This window comes from Alexandromys fortis, unplaced genomic scaffold, assembly GCF_014885135.2.
Source record: "Alexandromys fortis isolate MF-2015 unplaced genomic scaffold, M_Fortis_MF-2015_v1.1 scaffold_145, whole genome shotgun sequence".
Classification (NCBI taxonomy): Eukaryota; Metazoa; Chordata; class Mammalia; order Rodentia; family Cricetidae; genus Alexandromys; species Alexandromys fortis.
In genome coordinates this window covers 2,302,379-2,317,834 of record NW_026068049.1, presented here as the reverse complement: position 1 = coordinate 2,317,834, position 15,456 = coordinate 2,302,379, and the positions used below count along the sequence as shown (strand labels likewise).

The 15,456-nt window shown below is 46.4% G+C and overlaps 1 protein-coding gene across 4 annotated transcripts in view; it reads left to right on the top strand.

Annotated features, from left to right (window-relative positions):
* Adgrf5 (adhesion G protein-coupled receptor F5) overlaps window positions 1–15,456 on the top strand; it is a 93,488-nt gene that overhangs the window by 46,714 nt on the left and 31,318 nt on the right. For all 4 annotated transcript variants that reach the window (XM_050119330.1, XM_050119332.1, XM_050119328.1 and 1 more), the window contains exons 3-5: window positions 3,887–3,941; window positions 13,399–13,569; window positions 15,259–15,435. In XM_050119330.1, coding sequence (XP_049975287.1) covers window positions 3,887–3,941; window positions 13,399–13,569; window positions 15,259–15,435 — 403 coding nt within the window. The remainder of the gene's footprint in view (window positions 1–3,886; window positions 3,942–13,398; window positions 13,570–15,258; window positions 15,436–15,456) is intronic.

Here is a 15,456-nt window from a genome sequence, read left to right as displayed (position 1 = left end):
TGTGTCTAACCTGACAACAACCCGAGCTGTGTGATCCTCTGATCCAAGGGGGACTATATTGTTTAACCTGACAACAATCCAGAGCTGGGTGATCCTCTGATCCAAGGCAGGGTGGGGTGGGGTGGGAGGTGGGAGTTGTCTAACCTGACAACAGCTGAGTTGTGTGATCCTCTGATCCAAGGTGGGGGGGGACGGGGAGGGGGAAGTTGTCTAACCTGACAACAGCCTGAGTTGTGTGATCCTCTGATCCAAGGAGGAGCTGTGCTGTCTAACCTGACAACAGCCTGAGTTGTGTGATCCTCTGATCCAAGGAGGAGCTGTGTTGTCTAACCTGACAACAACCCGGAGCTGTGTGATCCTCTGGACCAATTTTCTCTCCTTAGTTATTCCAGCCAGATAGCAAAATTGAGTAGAAAACTCAATCATTAAAGTCTCTCAGTTAGCCAACTAGAACCTTCTGAGGACTCAGGATGGCAAGGATGGTTCCAGGGAGCCCAGGGCAGCAGGACACATGAGCGCATGTGTCACCACTGTCACAGGCCATATCAGGCACCTCATAGACCTCTGCACAGGCTATCATTTCGAATGTAGGAATGAGAACTTAGAAAGTGGATGGTTTTTCCAGCTAATAGTATGAGGGAGCAGTGGGAGTCAGCTTGTGATGTGACTTTAGCTTTTGGCTATTCAAATCAAGGTCCTAGCACCTAACAGCCCAGTTCTATGCAGTGCTGTACAGCAGAGTGGGTGGGGACAAGATGTGAGAACAATACCTTACTAAGATGTGTTCAGAAAGTTCTAGATGGTTACTGTGAAGAGTTAAGAAAGTTGTGATTCCTTAAAGACACCTTCACACATGGGAGGTACTGGCCACCAAGGCCCTGGACCTAGAGTTGTGCCCAGTCAGACTACAAAAGCTTGAGATCCTCTGCATTAGAAGTAAAATGCACCTTGATGTTTTAACATACCTCAAGCAGTAATGATTTAGGAGCCCCACCAGGAAGCAGGAAGCATGAAGCCTTGACCCAGGGGAGCTACCCAAAGGTGGCCCTTTGAGACTGCCTCCTTTTATTTGTCTGAGTCCTGTAAACACGTCTCGGGACTCAGATAGGTGTCTAACCTCGCCCCAGCCCCCACGGAGGATGGAAACGGGACTGCAGGGTAGACCCTTTCTTCTGCCTGGGCACAGGGCCAAGCCAGCAGCAGGGGAAACTGTCCGGAACCACCCTATACATTGCCCCTGTGACTTCAGTTCCTGCGCACTTACATTCCTCTGCAACAACCTCACTTCAGAGGAAGCAGCAGTTGGGCTTTTGAAATTCCAGTCACTATCCATCATGTCTGTTTCATCAAGAACGTTTGTGAACTCTCAGGTGCACGTTCCCTCCGCAGCCCCAGTTCCTACACATTGTAATGTTCCCAGCCAGTGTTTCTTACGGACTTCAAGGTGGGGAACACACAAAGCAGTTGATAATTTCCCAGAATTGTAGCTTAGAAAGGGGAGAGAGACCGGCCATGAAAACTGTTTCTCAAGAATAAAAAAGGAAGCAGGGAGAGGTGGTGCACACATCTTTAATCCCAGGGCTCGTAGACGAGACAGGCAGATGTCTACGTTAGAGGCCATTGTGGTCTACAGAGTGAGTTCCAGCACAGCTAGGGGTACACAGAGAAACACTGTCTGGAGAAAACTAAAAATAAAAAAAGAAGAAAGAAAAGGAGAAGGGGAGAAAGAGGAGGAAGAGACATTAGGGCAGGGAGAGATGACAAGGGAAGACAGGCTCCCTGAGAGGAGCCCTGTGTGTCTCTCAGTGTGTCTCCTAAGTCCACCGGAGTCAGGCTAGCTAAATTCAGATTCTAGGTCCGGAAACACAGTGATCTTAGGCAACATATTTGATCTCCTGTACCTATGCTTCGTTATCAGTGAGATGTGGATAGTCATAGCTCCCTGGATTGTCCTGCTGTAGAGTGTTTGATGCATCTTAGGAATTTTGTTAGTGTTGAGTGACAGCAAGTGAACTAGACAGTCACAGCAGGTCACCCAGTCGATGCGGACATGCTTAACATTGTATGGTGTTCAGAGGTGTCTGGGCGATCATAGGAAAGGACACTCCCTGTGTGCAGGCTCCATCTGGGAAAACATCAAAGAAATGAAGCTTGTTTGCTGAGTCTCGTGGGGAGCTTGCTTTGTGTGATATCCCAGGAGTCTCCCTGCAGGCAGGAAGCAATGGGAAAGAGAAAAGCCATGTTAGGTCAAGGCAAGGTGAAAGCTTGGTTACTAGCTACTGAGTGGAAACCGATCCCATCCACAAAACGGACTATTCACTACAGATGGGTGGTGGAAAGGGCAGACTTGAGAAGAATCAGGTAGCACTGTACAGAAAGGCGAGAAGTATCCCAAAACAGTGTGGCATCTGATTCTAGACAGTGCTTACGTGCTACCAAAGCTTTCTCTTCTATATGCATAGTAACCATTTGACCTTTGCAATGACCTACATTTATCCCCATGGTCCTGATAGAGAGAGCCATAGAGGCTCAATAACTTGTTTGAGGCCACACCGCTATCTGATGGTGGAACTCAGACTGGAGCTTAGCGTCAGTGGAGTCTTTGTTTTGGGGGGAGGGGCATGTGCACGAGTGTGTACATGGGACTGCGTGTGTGGAGGCCAGAGGATGATGTTTGGTGCCCTGCTCAGTCACTCTCTGTCTTATTCTCTTGAGAGAGAAGCTCTCGCCGAACTTCTTGATGAAAAGCTAGCCTGGGAACCAGCAAATCCCAGCTTTCCTCCTCTCTCTGCTCCCCTCTCAACTGGGATTGTAAATGTGTGAGGTCATGCCCAACTTTTTACTGGGGTTCTGGTATTTGAACTCAGGTCGTCATGCTTGCACACTTGCATGCTTGCACGTTTGCACGCTTGCACAGCAAGTTCTTCTATCCATTGTTCTGGTTTGTTTCCAAAAGCCACTTGTAGAGGAGCGGGTTTATTTCATCTTACAGCTTACAGTCCACCATCCAGAAAAGCCATGGAAGAAACTTAAAGTAGAAACTGAAGCCGTGAGGAACACCGCTTCCTGCCTTGCTCCCTCTGCTTGCTCTCTCAGCTTCTTTTCTTATATAGCACAGACTGACTGCCTAGGGATGGTCCCGCCCATAGTGGGCTCAGACCTCCTACATCAACCAGCAATCATCATGCCCATAGGCCTCAACTGATGGAGAAATACCAAGAGCGGTCCCTGTCCAAGTCTTTTCTTTTAACCACTGTACATCATAATAACTCAAATTTGCTTAGAACTCACCCCCATACCATTTTGGGCTTCACTTAAGCCTGTAACTGTCCTATGATATTGACACTGTCCTTATTCCCATTCACAGAAAAGGAAAGTGATTATCAGTAGCTTCCTTACAGCAGCAAAGCTAGAAAGAGGCCTTGGCACATATCCACACAGTCTGACCACAGAAGCCATCTGGAGTCTAGGAGGACAAGGCCTCAGAGGGGACTGTCATGACTAAGCAGGCAGTGGTTAAGCAACCTGAACAACAGTAGAAATACTGCAGCCAGCCAAGCAGAATGCTGGGAAAAGGTGGGGAGGTGGACTCAGGTTACTGACCACTGGCCCAACTCAGGGCTAATGTCTCAGGTAGAGAGCACAGATCAGAGGAGTCTGGTGTCTGTTTCCAGACAGGGCTCACAGACCAGAGATGCCAAGAGGCTCAGAAGCGGTGAGTTCTTCTGCTGCTGGATCTATGGTCTGGTGTATACAAACACATACCTGTGTGCTTACCCCAGATCTGCACCTGTGCTCAGGTGTGATGGTTTGCGGCCTGTAAGTGGGAAGCCAAGGGGAAAGAGTTTCCCAGTATCCACTAACATGTTTCAAATTGTTCTTCCAGATTCTCCATGAACATGACCTAGTTGGAGAAGAGGCAGTGAGGCAGAAACGAGCAGGTTTGTGTTGCTTCTTGCGTGGAGTCCTTTATAAACCGACCAAATGGCATTTGCTGTAGCTCTACAATTGATCCTCCCTGTCTCTCATACAGGGTATGGGCCTGATGTCACCAGGCAAACACACTATCTCCATCCCTTTTGTTATGTGTTTGTTTGTTTGTTTAATGCATGTATGCATGCGTGTGTACGTGTAGGTTAGAGGTGCCGGCCATCAGGAGCTATCCACCTTATTTGTTGAAACAGTGTTTCTTACTGGTCAGGAAGCACTCCACCCCAGCCCCAGCAGGCTAGGCTGGCTGGCCAGCCAGAGCCCCAGAGGTCCACCTGATTTTCCCCCTAGAGCACTAGGGCAGCAGTGTGTGATAGCACCATGTCCAGGTTTGTAAACGTGGGTCCCGGGGATGGAACTCATTCTAAGGGAAGTACTTTACTTCCAACTGTTTTAGTCCAAGTTCTATCACTGTGAAGAAACACCATAACCACTGCAACTCTTATAAAGGAAAAGGATTGATTGGGGCTGACTTATATTTTAGAGGTTTACTCCATTGTCAACATGGCAAGAAACATGGTGTCACACAGGCAGACCAGAGGCTGGAGAATATCTGAGCATTCTATGGCCAGATCCGCAGGCAGCATGCAGAAAGAGACTTGGGGCCTGGCTTAAGCGTCTGACAACTCAAAGCTCACCCCCAGTGACAAACTTCCTCCAACAAGGCCACACTTCTTAATAGTGCCATATTCTATAGGCCCATGGGGGCCTTTTGCACTCAAACCTCCACACCAACGTTTGTGTGTGTTTGTTTGTAATTTATAGAGAGATTCTTGCTAAATTGCCCATGTTGGTCTGGAACTTGGGATCCTCCTGCCTCAACCTTCTAAGTGGCTGGGATTCCAGGCCTCCAAATTAGACTATGGGGCAACTTTTTAAAAACATTGTGTTCTTTATGATTCAGTCTCCCAGGAACTCAGGGGAACAGTCTTTTTCGTTTGCTAAAAGTAACTGTAAGGAACCCCATTTTCAACTTTCTCAACCGGTGTTAAGTGGCCACAGAGACACCTTGCCACCCCTTTCTTCCCATGACCACCCCCTCAGCCTCTTGTCACTCTCCCCAGTTGCCCTCCAGTGCCACCTCCCTCCACAGCTCCATCTCACCTTGTTTTAAACCCACCTGCCCCACTTCCCTACCCTCATTTGTCTTTCTCTTTCCTCTCTCCCATCTCCTTCTCACTCTCTTCTTCATTTCTCCTGCAGTTTTTCCTCACTTCATTCTCCCAGTGGACTCTGATGTCCCCTCTACTTCCTCCCCTGAAGCCAGCCTCTAGCTGTTGCATTTGTAATCAAGCACAATGTCTCCCTCATCCCCTCACCCCTGTGGTTTCCCCTGGGACAGGCACTGAGTCAGAGCTGTGTCCATTTGTACTGTGGAAGGCTTTCATGGTTCGAAATGGAGCCAGGCGTGGAGGAGTCCCAACTCTGGGTTTCTACCAAGGTCTGCCAGGGCTCCAGCCCCCAGCTCTCCCAGGAGCAGCTGGTCTCCCAGCTCTTCTGAGCCTGGCTGTCTGTCACTCCTGTGAGCCACACAAGGAGGTAGTTCCGGGGCAGGAAATACTCGCACATCTAGGGATTTGAACATTCCAAAATTTTTCCAGGCATGTTTTCACTCAAAACAATCGTGACAGTGATAAGTCACCATGAACACATGTTTTCCGTTTATTATCCACGGTGCCCTGTGTTCTCGGGCCCCTAGCGTCATTGAGAGTGTTAAAGAATCAACCCGTCCTCCGCAGATGATGGATTTGCCTTGGTACTTTTACAGAACCACCAAAGTAAGAAATAATCATAGAAAGTTCAGGTTCTGGGCCTCGACAGTAGAACTGTAAGTTGTGATGAGAATGGGAGTCTCTGGCTGAGTGAACGAAGCAGGTGGTGGGAGCTTTACAGGCGGCCGTACCCAGCGGCTGCCTGAGCCTGGCCTGCTGTGATCTTCGAGTGAGGAGTTCGGGTGGGTGTTAGATTGTCAGGACGGCAAACCTGTTCTGGTACATGTGTGCCTCCCTTGCTGAGGCCATGAGAGCAGAAGGTATGAAGGTTCTAGAAGAAATAAACATGGCAATGGAGTTTCCATCTGCATCACTGGACCACATCTTTAAAACTTTGCATAAAAATCATCTTTCATACACACACACACACATATATATATATATGTGATATATATATATATCACATTCATGCCTCCCTCCTCAATGCATCATTAAAGGCTGAATCAATATTTATATTTATTCTCAGGACATTACAGAGGTCTACATATGTGACAAGTCAGATGCCCAGGCTCATTGTCCTCCTGAGATGTGTATTTGTGTGTACATGTATGTGTACATATCACACATCACATGCATGTATCCATCATATACTTTATACATGGATCAGAGTTATTATATTTCAAGGGCTTTAAGATGATTGAAGAACTGGTAAGACGTGGAGCTAATGAGACAGCTCAGTTGGTAAAGTGTCACCACACAGTCATGTGACCTTAGTTTGAGCCCCAGCATCCATATAGAAAGCCAGGTTGACTGGGGCTCATTTGGAATCCCAGCACTGGAGGATCCTTGGGATTCACCAGCCTGCCAGCCTAGCTGGGTAAATCCCAGGTCCCTGTGAGAGACATTGTCTCTGTAAACAAAGTGGACAGAATCCCAAGGAATGACACCCAAGGCTGACCTCTGGCTTCCATATGTACACACACACATACATACATAAACATGCTTATATACATACTCATACATGCAGAACACACACATACATGAACATACTCACACATACACATATATGCATGAACACATACATGAACATGCTCACATCCACATGTACATACATATATGACATGCTCACATTCGCACAGTACATACATGAACACATACATGAACATGCTCACATACATACACAAACACACACACACACAAAATCCTCTGTTTGAAGGGACCTGATGTGCCCCCAGCACAGAAAGTGCGCTCAGTTTGCACCAGTCCCAAAGGATGGCCCGAAGGCATGAGTGTGATGCCATGACACACTGGCTGGCATTTTAGGAAAACGCTTTCCATGCAGTTGGTGAGGAGTCTGCACAGAACCTAAGAACAGAGGCAAGAATATGGTTGGGGCTCCTTGAGAGAGTAAAGTGTGGCTTAAGAGAGAAAGAGGGGCAAGAATGGGTGAAAGCACACAAGATTGTGTCACTATCACATCAGGAAGTAGGGTCCAGGACAACCGGAGGCTGACATCAAGAAATGACGGATGAAAAAAAAAAAAAAAGAAATGACGGATGAAAACTCCCGACAGGGTCATTGATCCAGGTGGTCTTTGCTGAATTATTAGATAAAGCAATCAGCTGACTGGTGGGAACCGGAAGGGCAGGGAGGTAGGAACCCGCATGCATGGAGCTGCTGGGCATGGCAGCGTCCTCACATCTTCCATCCAGAGTAAAGTCCTTACTGGAGTGGGTAGGTCTCTGGCTGCCTGTGAGGAAATCCTGACTTTTTATAGTCTTGACAGGTTGGGTGCATGGGCCCTTTGTGACCTGGGATCAGAACCTAGTGAGACTTCTGAGTCTGTAGCACGGAGCCCGGGGGCTCAGAGCTGCACTCTGGGAGAATGTGCTGTGTGCTGAGTAGATTGGTGATGGGGTGAGAGGAAGGGCTGGGTTCTCTCTGCCTGATGTGGGGGGCTGATGTAGGGCATGGTTCAGTTTTGGACTCAGCATCGACTATCAATTGTGTTCTGACTTTGGTTTTCATGTTTTTGTTTTCTTTTGGAAAATTCTGAGGTTTTTTTGACCATTTAAAGGGTCAGATATGGCCAAATTAAGGTGAATTTTGTTTTTACTACTGATACATATCATTATGTGTGTGTGTATGTGTGTGTGCGTGTGTGTGCGCATGTGTGTATGTGTGTATGCATGTGTGTGTGCGTGTGTGTGCGCACATGTGTATGTGTGTATGTATGTGTGTGTTTGCATGTGTGTATGTGTGCGCGTGCATGTGTGCATGTGTATATGTGTGTGCATGTGTGTGCGCATGTGTGTATGTATGGCTTTGTGTGCGTGTACGTGTGTGTGCGTGTGTGTGTGTAAAATCATCAGCAGTGAAGAATCACTGCCCCGCCACACGAGCTCCCTTCTCCTGGACGAGGATGGCAGGTGTCCTTTTGCAGGCAGGAGATTCATTCATGCATCTACTTAAGTGCTGTTGCTGAGAAGCCTTAGTTCCCATCAGTTGCTAGGCAAAAATAGTATTGTTTGCTTAAACAGATGCGATTAAGACCCAGCAGTGCTTGTGGCAGTTGGTGGCCAACTTTCCAGAAATGTCTCTTTAAGATAAGTGCTTCGCGGCTGGCAGTGACTTGTGGGAAAGGAGAGGGGAAATCCTGGTTAGTTAGTGTCTCCCGGGCCAGCGGATGGGCATCGTCTGACACCAGTGACACCTGGAATGTGTTACCTTCCACTCGGGGCAGTGTGAGCCAGAAAAAGGCAGACAAACAACACAAAGGGTGAAGGAGATGGAGACAAAGAAAATATAGGGAACTGTCAGGAGGCAGCTTGTTCAGATGGCAGAGAAGGGTGAGGGTCATCAAAGATACACACACGGAAGGAGGGGGGCTGTAGTCTGACCCTCCTGAGTCCCTTGTAGCCAAGAGCAGGACAAAGAATGTCACTTTCCCAGGCTCCGAGGTCTTCAGGTTCATGAGGGGACAGAAAGGCAGTTTGTCCTTTCTTTTTTCTGTTTAAAATTGTTTTTAGATTTATTTGTTTTATTTTTATGTGCCTAAGTGTTTTTCCTTCATGCATGTACACTGCACACTTGTACTGGAACCTGCAGAGGTCAGAAGAGAACATTAGACGCCTGGAACTTAGTTACAAATGGGTGTGAGCGATCATGTGGGTGCCGGGATCCAAACCCAGGTTTTTGGTAGGAGCAGCGAATGCTCCTAACCCCTGAGTCATCTTCAGACCCTTGAGTTTGACATTCCTAACCCAAGGCATTCCATCTGCCTGATGGAAGCAAGAAGATATCATAGTGTTACCTGGGCTGCTGGGTGAGTTGTCTTATTTGCCCGGGTTCCTGGAGCCTTTATGCCATTCTCAGATCTGTGGAGAAGGAATGGCTGAGAGGGAGTCTTATGCTTGTCTAGGAAGCCAACAGGGCTGCAGCTCACTCAGAGCAGCCGTGGTTGTTTACTCTTCCCAGAGCCATGTTCTTCCGATGGCTTTCTCGTGCCTCTTTCTCCTCATTCAAGTCTCTACTCCATGCATGAAGCTATAAAAGAGGTCTTTCCTAGCTGTCCATCATCACCATCATCTTCTTCATCACCATCACCACCATCATCATCATCACCATCACTATCATCATGATCACCATCGTCATTGTTATCACTATCGTCATCATCATCATCCTATTACCTCTGCCTCCTTCTTCTACCTCATGCAGAACAGTCTGATATTAAGATACAAACTGATCAGCTGAGGAGGGAAAGGAGGACAGGACTTTGCTTCTTCTTTTTTTTTTTAATTTTGTTGATTTTTACTGAGCTCTACATTTTTCTCTGCTTCCCTCCCTGCCTCTCCCCTCCCCTTCAACCCTCTCCCATGGTCCCCATGCTCCCAATTTACTCAGGAGATCTTGCTGGGGCTTCTATCACAGTGCTGGGTAACAGGTATTCAGTGAATGGCAAAGCTGCAGAAGAATCAGTAAATCGAGGAACAGACACATATAACGCCTGCAAGGCTGGTGGTCAAAAACCCTTGTTCTGAGTTTGGATCTCTAAGACATTTATGGTGCTGACAGACTTGGAGAAAGTTTTTGAGACTGGCTCATTTACTACTAATAATTTTGGTTTTGAACTTGACTTAAAAATAATTAAGAATATTGATTTATTACAATTCTGTATTTAATAACTATATTTTTATAGTGCTGTAGGGCTTTGTGAAATGATTGCTTTTCTTATCATCTATTAGAGTTGTAGCAGGGTGTGATTAAACATGAGAAAATGGACCTTAGAGTCAGCAAACTGTCCTTTTTAATCTTAGCTCAGATATGATGGCAGGATTTCAGCTCTCTGTGCCTCAGGTTTGGCACACAGAGCAGTGGAGGTAAGCATGGCGCCATCACGGCCCTTTACCCTGCCAGACAAGGGCAAATGGCCACTGCCGTTGCTACTGTACCGTCTCCTCCTTCAGCTGGTATCTATGAATGGCAGGAGGAAGCCCGTGTCCTCTCTATTGAGGTAGAATTGGGTAGACAGGGAGTTGGAGAAGTTAGTAATGCTTGTTGCTCTGCAGGAGGACCTCAGTTCCATTCCCAGCACCCCCATTAGGCAGCTCACAACTGCCTGAAACTCCTGCCCTGCAGGATCTGACTCCTACCTCCGGTCTCCAAGGGCCCTGCCTGTCCTTGGGATACTCAGGTTTAAGTAGATAGAAATAAGTCATAAAAATGCAAGCGGCTAAGCGAAGTTAGCAAGGAGGTGCCTGTTTGCCATCAGGAGCAACAGCAGGTGACTGAACATAAAAAAACAAAACAACCCAAAAGCAAGTCTGTGAAAGTCAGTTCTCCAGGGCTACTTCCCTTGTTTCATCCTTTGGTTTAGAGTGTCAGAGCTCCAGCCACCGGCACATCAGATCCCCGTAAGAAGGTTTGAATAGTGCCAATAGCCAGGCCTGCCTCTCAATCTAAAGAACACAGTTTGCTTCACCTGGGAACGTAACACCCTAGAAGTGAGTCGCACTCAGTCATGGTCAGGAGTGGGTGATGGGAAAGTCCGCAGCTTACCCAATTGCAGTGACGTGTCTGAGACTTCTTTAGGGAATTGACTTTTCAAAAAGAAACATTTTCAGCTAGGCATAGTGGCACACACTGAAAATCCTAACACTTAGGAGGCCGGGGAAGAGGCAAGCTACGCAGTAAACTCCAGGCCAGCCTGGGCTTACAGCAAGACCACTTGAAAAAGGGGGAGGAGGAGGTGGAACTGTAGATTCCTGGTCCTCATCAGACTCAAGGGAAGGATGATGCAGAAGTCACCCAAGGGTGACTCTAAAGCTTTCTGGGCTTTGGAAAACATGGCAGGTGGACAGGAGAAGAGGACCACAGCGGCTAGCACTGACAGCTGAGCAAATCCCAAAGTCTGACTCTCGCTAAGTCACAGGTCCTTTACTCCCAGGGCTTTATGTTTTCGGTTTAGTCTTGTGAAAATCTAACAGAACTGCCGCAGCTTTAACCAGGAGCTTTGCTCTTCCTGAGTAGCTATTTCTTTGCAGGCCCACACTTGTTCTGTCATGGTGTCTGAAAGGGGCACAGGAAGGAGGACCTTCAGGTAGGTATTGGGTTGGGGTAGAGTCACACAAGCAACAAAGTCAACGATGGAGGATCGTTGTTGACCCATCCATCCAGAGCAGCCGCCGTCCAGGAAATCCTGTTTGCATTCATGGGAGGACCCTGAGCTAGTGAATTTACCAGAGGGAATAAACATGGTCATATGACTTTTCAGAAAAAAGGATGTTCTGGAAGGCAGATGTAAATACTGTGCAGCTGCCCTAGTGGAAATGTTCCTAGTGGGCAAGATGGTGTCCGGAGTTAGAGTCGTACGAGTTAATATTAGCTGCTCCTCCAGGAAGCTTATTTCATCACAGAACATTCGAGACTCAAAAAACAAACAAACAAACCAAAAAACCCAGGAAACTTGAGACATATTACTATGTCATGATATAGAAGACTAGATAATATAAGATTTTACAAGCAACTTTTAAATTTTAGTTTTTAAAATTTTTAGTTTAGCTTAGATTTTGAGGCAAGGTCTCACAGATCCCAGACGAACCTCAAACTCACTGTGTATTTGAAGGTGGTATTGAACTTATGATCCTCCTGCCTCCACTGCCCAGGCAGCAGCAAGATGACAATCTCATGTTACCACAGCCAACTTAAACCCCATCTGATTCTGCTTGTTTAAGGAGGAAATACATCATTAAATATGTCCCTAAAACACGTGCAGCACGGTTCTTTAGAGGAATAGTGGTTTCATTGCAGCAGACAGAGTGAAGCCAAAAGGAATAACTTCCAGCAAGGTTATATCCTAAGACCAATGGACTTTATTCCTCCAAAGAAACATCCATTCTAGCTTCCAGCAGCAGATATTTAACACTGGAGTTTTCTATTCTGAACTGTCTCAGTGTTTCCCAGCAATGGTCCTCGGGGTGGTTGAAATAAACGTTCTGATTCACAGGAAAGCAATTGTCTTTAGGAAGAAGACACAGACTTCTAACTTCATGTTAAAATACAGATCATGTTAGGTGATTTCACTTCCATTTTAAAGAATGGTTTTAAAGTATTCATTCATTTCTTTACCTATTTAAAATATTCTCCATACCTCTGTTTGAAAAAAAAATCTTATCCTTCAAACTTTTCGTGAGGTAGTAACTGAGCCTAAACCTTCAGCCCCAGGGGTGTATTCCAACAGACTATAGCAATAGTCAGCCCAGTGGAGCGAACATACGACTTGGTGTTGGGGACAGGTTTAGTAAAAGGTGATCAGGCACATGTTTTCCAATATGGTGAGCTCCAGGACAGATGAGTAAGGTCCCCAAAAGGGAAGGGAAGGAATCAGTTTCTGTCCCAGAAGCTTACAATTGGTGGTCAGGATATGGTGTGGCATTGGAAACCGGAGAAGAACCATTGACAGGTTAGATAACATATCTATAGCCTGCTGGTGTGTGTGTGTGTGTGTGTGTGTGTGTGTGTGTGTGTGTGTGTGTGTGTGTGTGTTTGAAGTATATTTATTTGGAGAGCTGGCATTTGATCACCTGGAGACAATCTGAAAAAGCAACGGAGACCTGGGAATCTTTTGCTTGTCACTTTTCAAGTCACCAAACCTTTGCTGACTGCCATTCAAGTGTGGGATCCTGGGGATGTGAAGCAACAATGAAGAACCCGCTGTGTGCCTGTGCACAAGCTAAGGCCAAAGAAACTTAACAGGGAGGGGTAATGCTAGAAGTTTTCCAAGCATGTGTGCATGCCCGTTCAGCTCCTAGAGTGTGTGCAGACTAACTACACAATGTTATAAAGTCCGCAACTCATTCCTGCGGGTGGAGATCACAACTCTGACTCCCTGCACAGGTGTGTTGCACAGGTGTGAGAGTCTTCCTTCCAGGCTGCCATGACTAGTCTTGTCCCAGGCATATTTTGCGCAGGGTCTTTGACCTTGGACATCAAGGTTGAGGGTAGTAGTTGGGAACGAGTAGCGAGTAACGTAGACAAAGTTTTCTTTTTCTCTCAAAGGATCCATTAGTAATTCTTATGGACTGACGTGCCCAGTATCTATAAGAATGTGTCACTAGCCTTCCTTGCTGTGGCGTCCACCAGGCTCTCTCTCCTGCCTCCACAAATGCTCATAGTCTTCGTGAAACTTTCGTTTCAGTTGCAGTGAGTGGTCTCATGGAAGAAGAATACACTGTGGAAGTTGAGATCAGTTTTGAAAACATCTCCTTCCTGGAGTCTGTCAAAGCTCACTTGAACAGCCTCAGTTTTCCAATTCAAGGAAATGGCACGGACCCAGCCACAGACATCATGAGCATAGGAATGACAACAGGTGAGCCACACACACATTGCTTGAGAGCGGATGGCTGGGCATATTGTGAGAAAGGCAGACTGCTGTCCTCTAAATCATATTAAACACGGGACTTTATGACCCCCTACCTCCCAGAATGAACTTGCTAGCAGTAAATTTCCCAGCCAGTCGTCACCTTATTTTAAATGATGACCAGAGATTTCCTTGGTGGTTGCGATAAAGTGACCCCTAAGGTATAGACAGACCCTTCCGGACAAATTAGTGAATCCTTTTCCTCTGAAGAATGTGTGGGTGCAGCAGGGAGGGTCTCAGTATGTTATAAGCAGTGACTTCTTTTCTTTGGGGTATCATAGGTCAGGAAATAGAAGCCAGGCACATACCTGAATCAGAAGCAAGACCTTAAGCAAAATTGTCCCAGGTCATGATTTGACTTTGTGTTTGATGACTTTCTACTGAAATGAAACTGTTCTTCATTTGTCTCAGGGGGCCATCCCCAAAGAACCGGTGTCCCATAGATGAGGCTGCCATGTGTCTTATAATAGTTCTGTTCTTTGGAAAGCACCACTGTAACTTAGTAACCATTTAGTGACTTTTCTCTGAGTAGCGTCCCATGGGCACCCATCTGCAGAGTGTCTCCCAAAGAATCTCTATGTTCCTACCTTAGACACCGATTCAAGTGTTTCTGTTTTCAGAACTTTTGTTTTCTTCCCTTTTTTAATGTCTCCAGTGAGATCAGAGTCCATTTGGGCTGTGCATTTATTTTCATTCTGCATTTGGTGTTTATTTCAGTGTAACAGATTTCTTTCAGCCCTATAGAACAACTGACACGCACTATCTTGAAGTTTCTGAGGGTCTGACATCTTGGAGCAGGAGTTGGGGTAGGTGGTTCTATCTTAGGAACTCTGATTCTGAAGGCCCTACTGGGCTGGAAAATCCACTTTCTAGTTCACCAGGTGGTTTTTGGCCAACTATAGTTCCCAAGCAATTACTGTTTAGAGACCATGTGGTCTCTTCCTGACAGATCTTGGCACCATGCAGCCAACTTCTCCAGAGGAAAAGACAGAGAGGGAAGGAGAAGGAGTGGGGAATGAAAGAATATGCTAAATGACACTATCACTTTCACCATGTTTATAAGTGGGTGCCACAAAAGGCTGTGAATTCCTAGGGGCAGAGATGCTCAAAGGTCATCTTGGAAGCTGGCTTCTCCTTCCTCTGTACCAATGATTCTTAAACTTCCTAATGCTGTGACCCTTTAATACAGTTCCTTACGTTGTAGTGACTCCCAACCATCAAATTGTTTTTGTTGCTACTTCATAACTGTAATTTTGCTACAGTTATGAATTGTAATTTTTTTTTTTTAAATTTGGAGCTAGAGGTTTGGCTAAGTGGTCATGACCCACAGGTTGAGAACCACTGCTCTACATCGTGGGATCCACTCACTATAGACACCTAGTGGCTGTGTAATATAAAACATGTCTACCCAAAAAAAGGATTTGCTAGTCTGAAGTCACTCAAGCGTCACCTTTCAGATGACCTCACCTAATGGTTTTGTGATGCATATATGCCTTCTTGAACCTCATGAGATTCTATTGAACTCTCCAGAAGGTCAATGTGGAATTGAGCTAAGAGTTCCTGCAAGTATAGGCAGTTGCAATCTACAAATGTAAGGGCGGTGACCGTCTTGTCTCTCCTCTTTTTGGTTGACGGCAGTCTGCACACCTGCTGGAAACGACCTCTTGTGCTCTTGTGAGAAAGGCTATGTGTGGCCCCTGGAAAGGTGTCTCCACAATCTAACTTGTCAAGAGCATGGTGGTGCCCTGTCAGGCCGCTCCTGCAGTTGTCTGAAAGGACTTCCTCCCCAGGGACCTTTCTGCCAGCTCTCTGATGGTATGCAATTGTTCTTTAAAT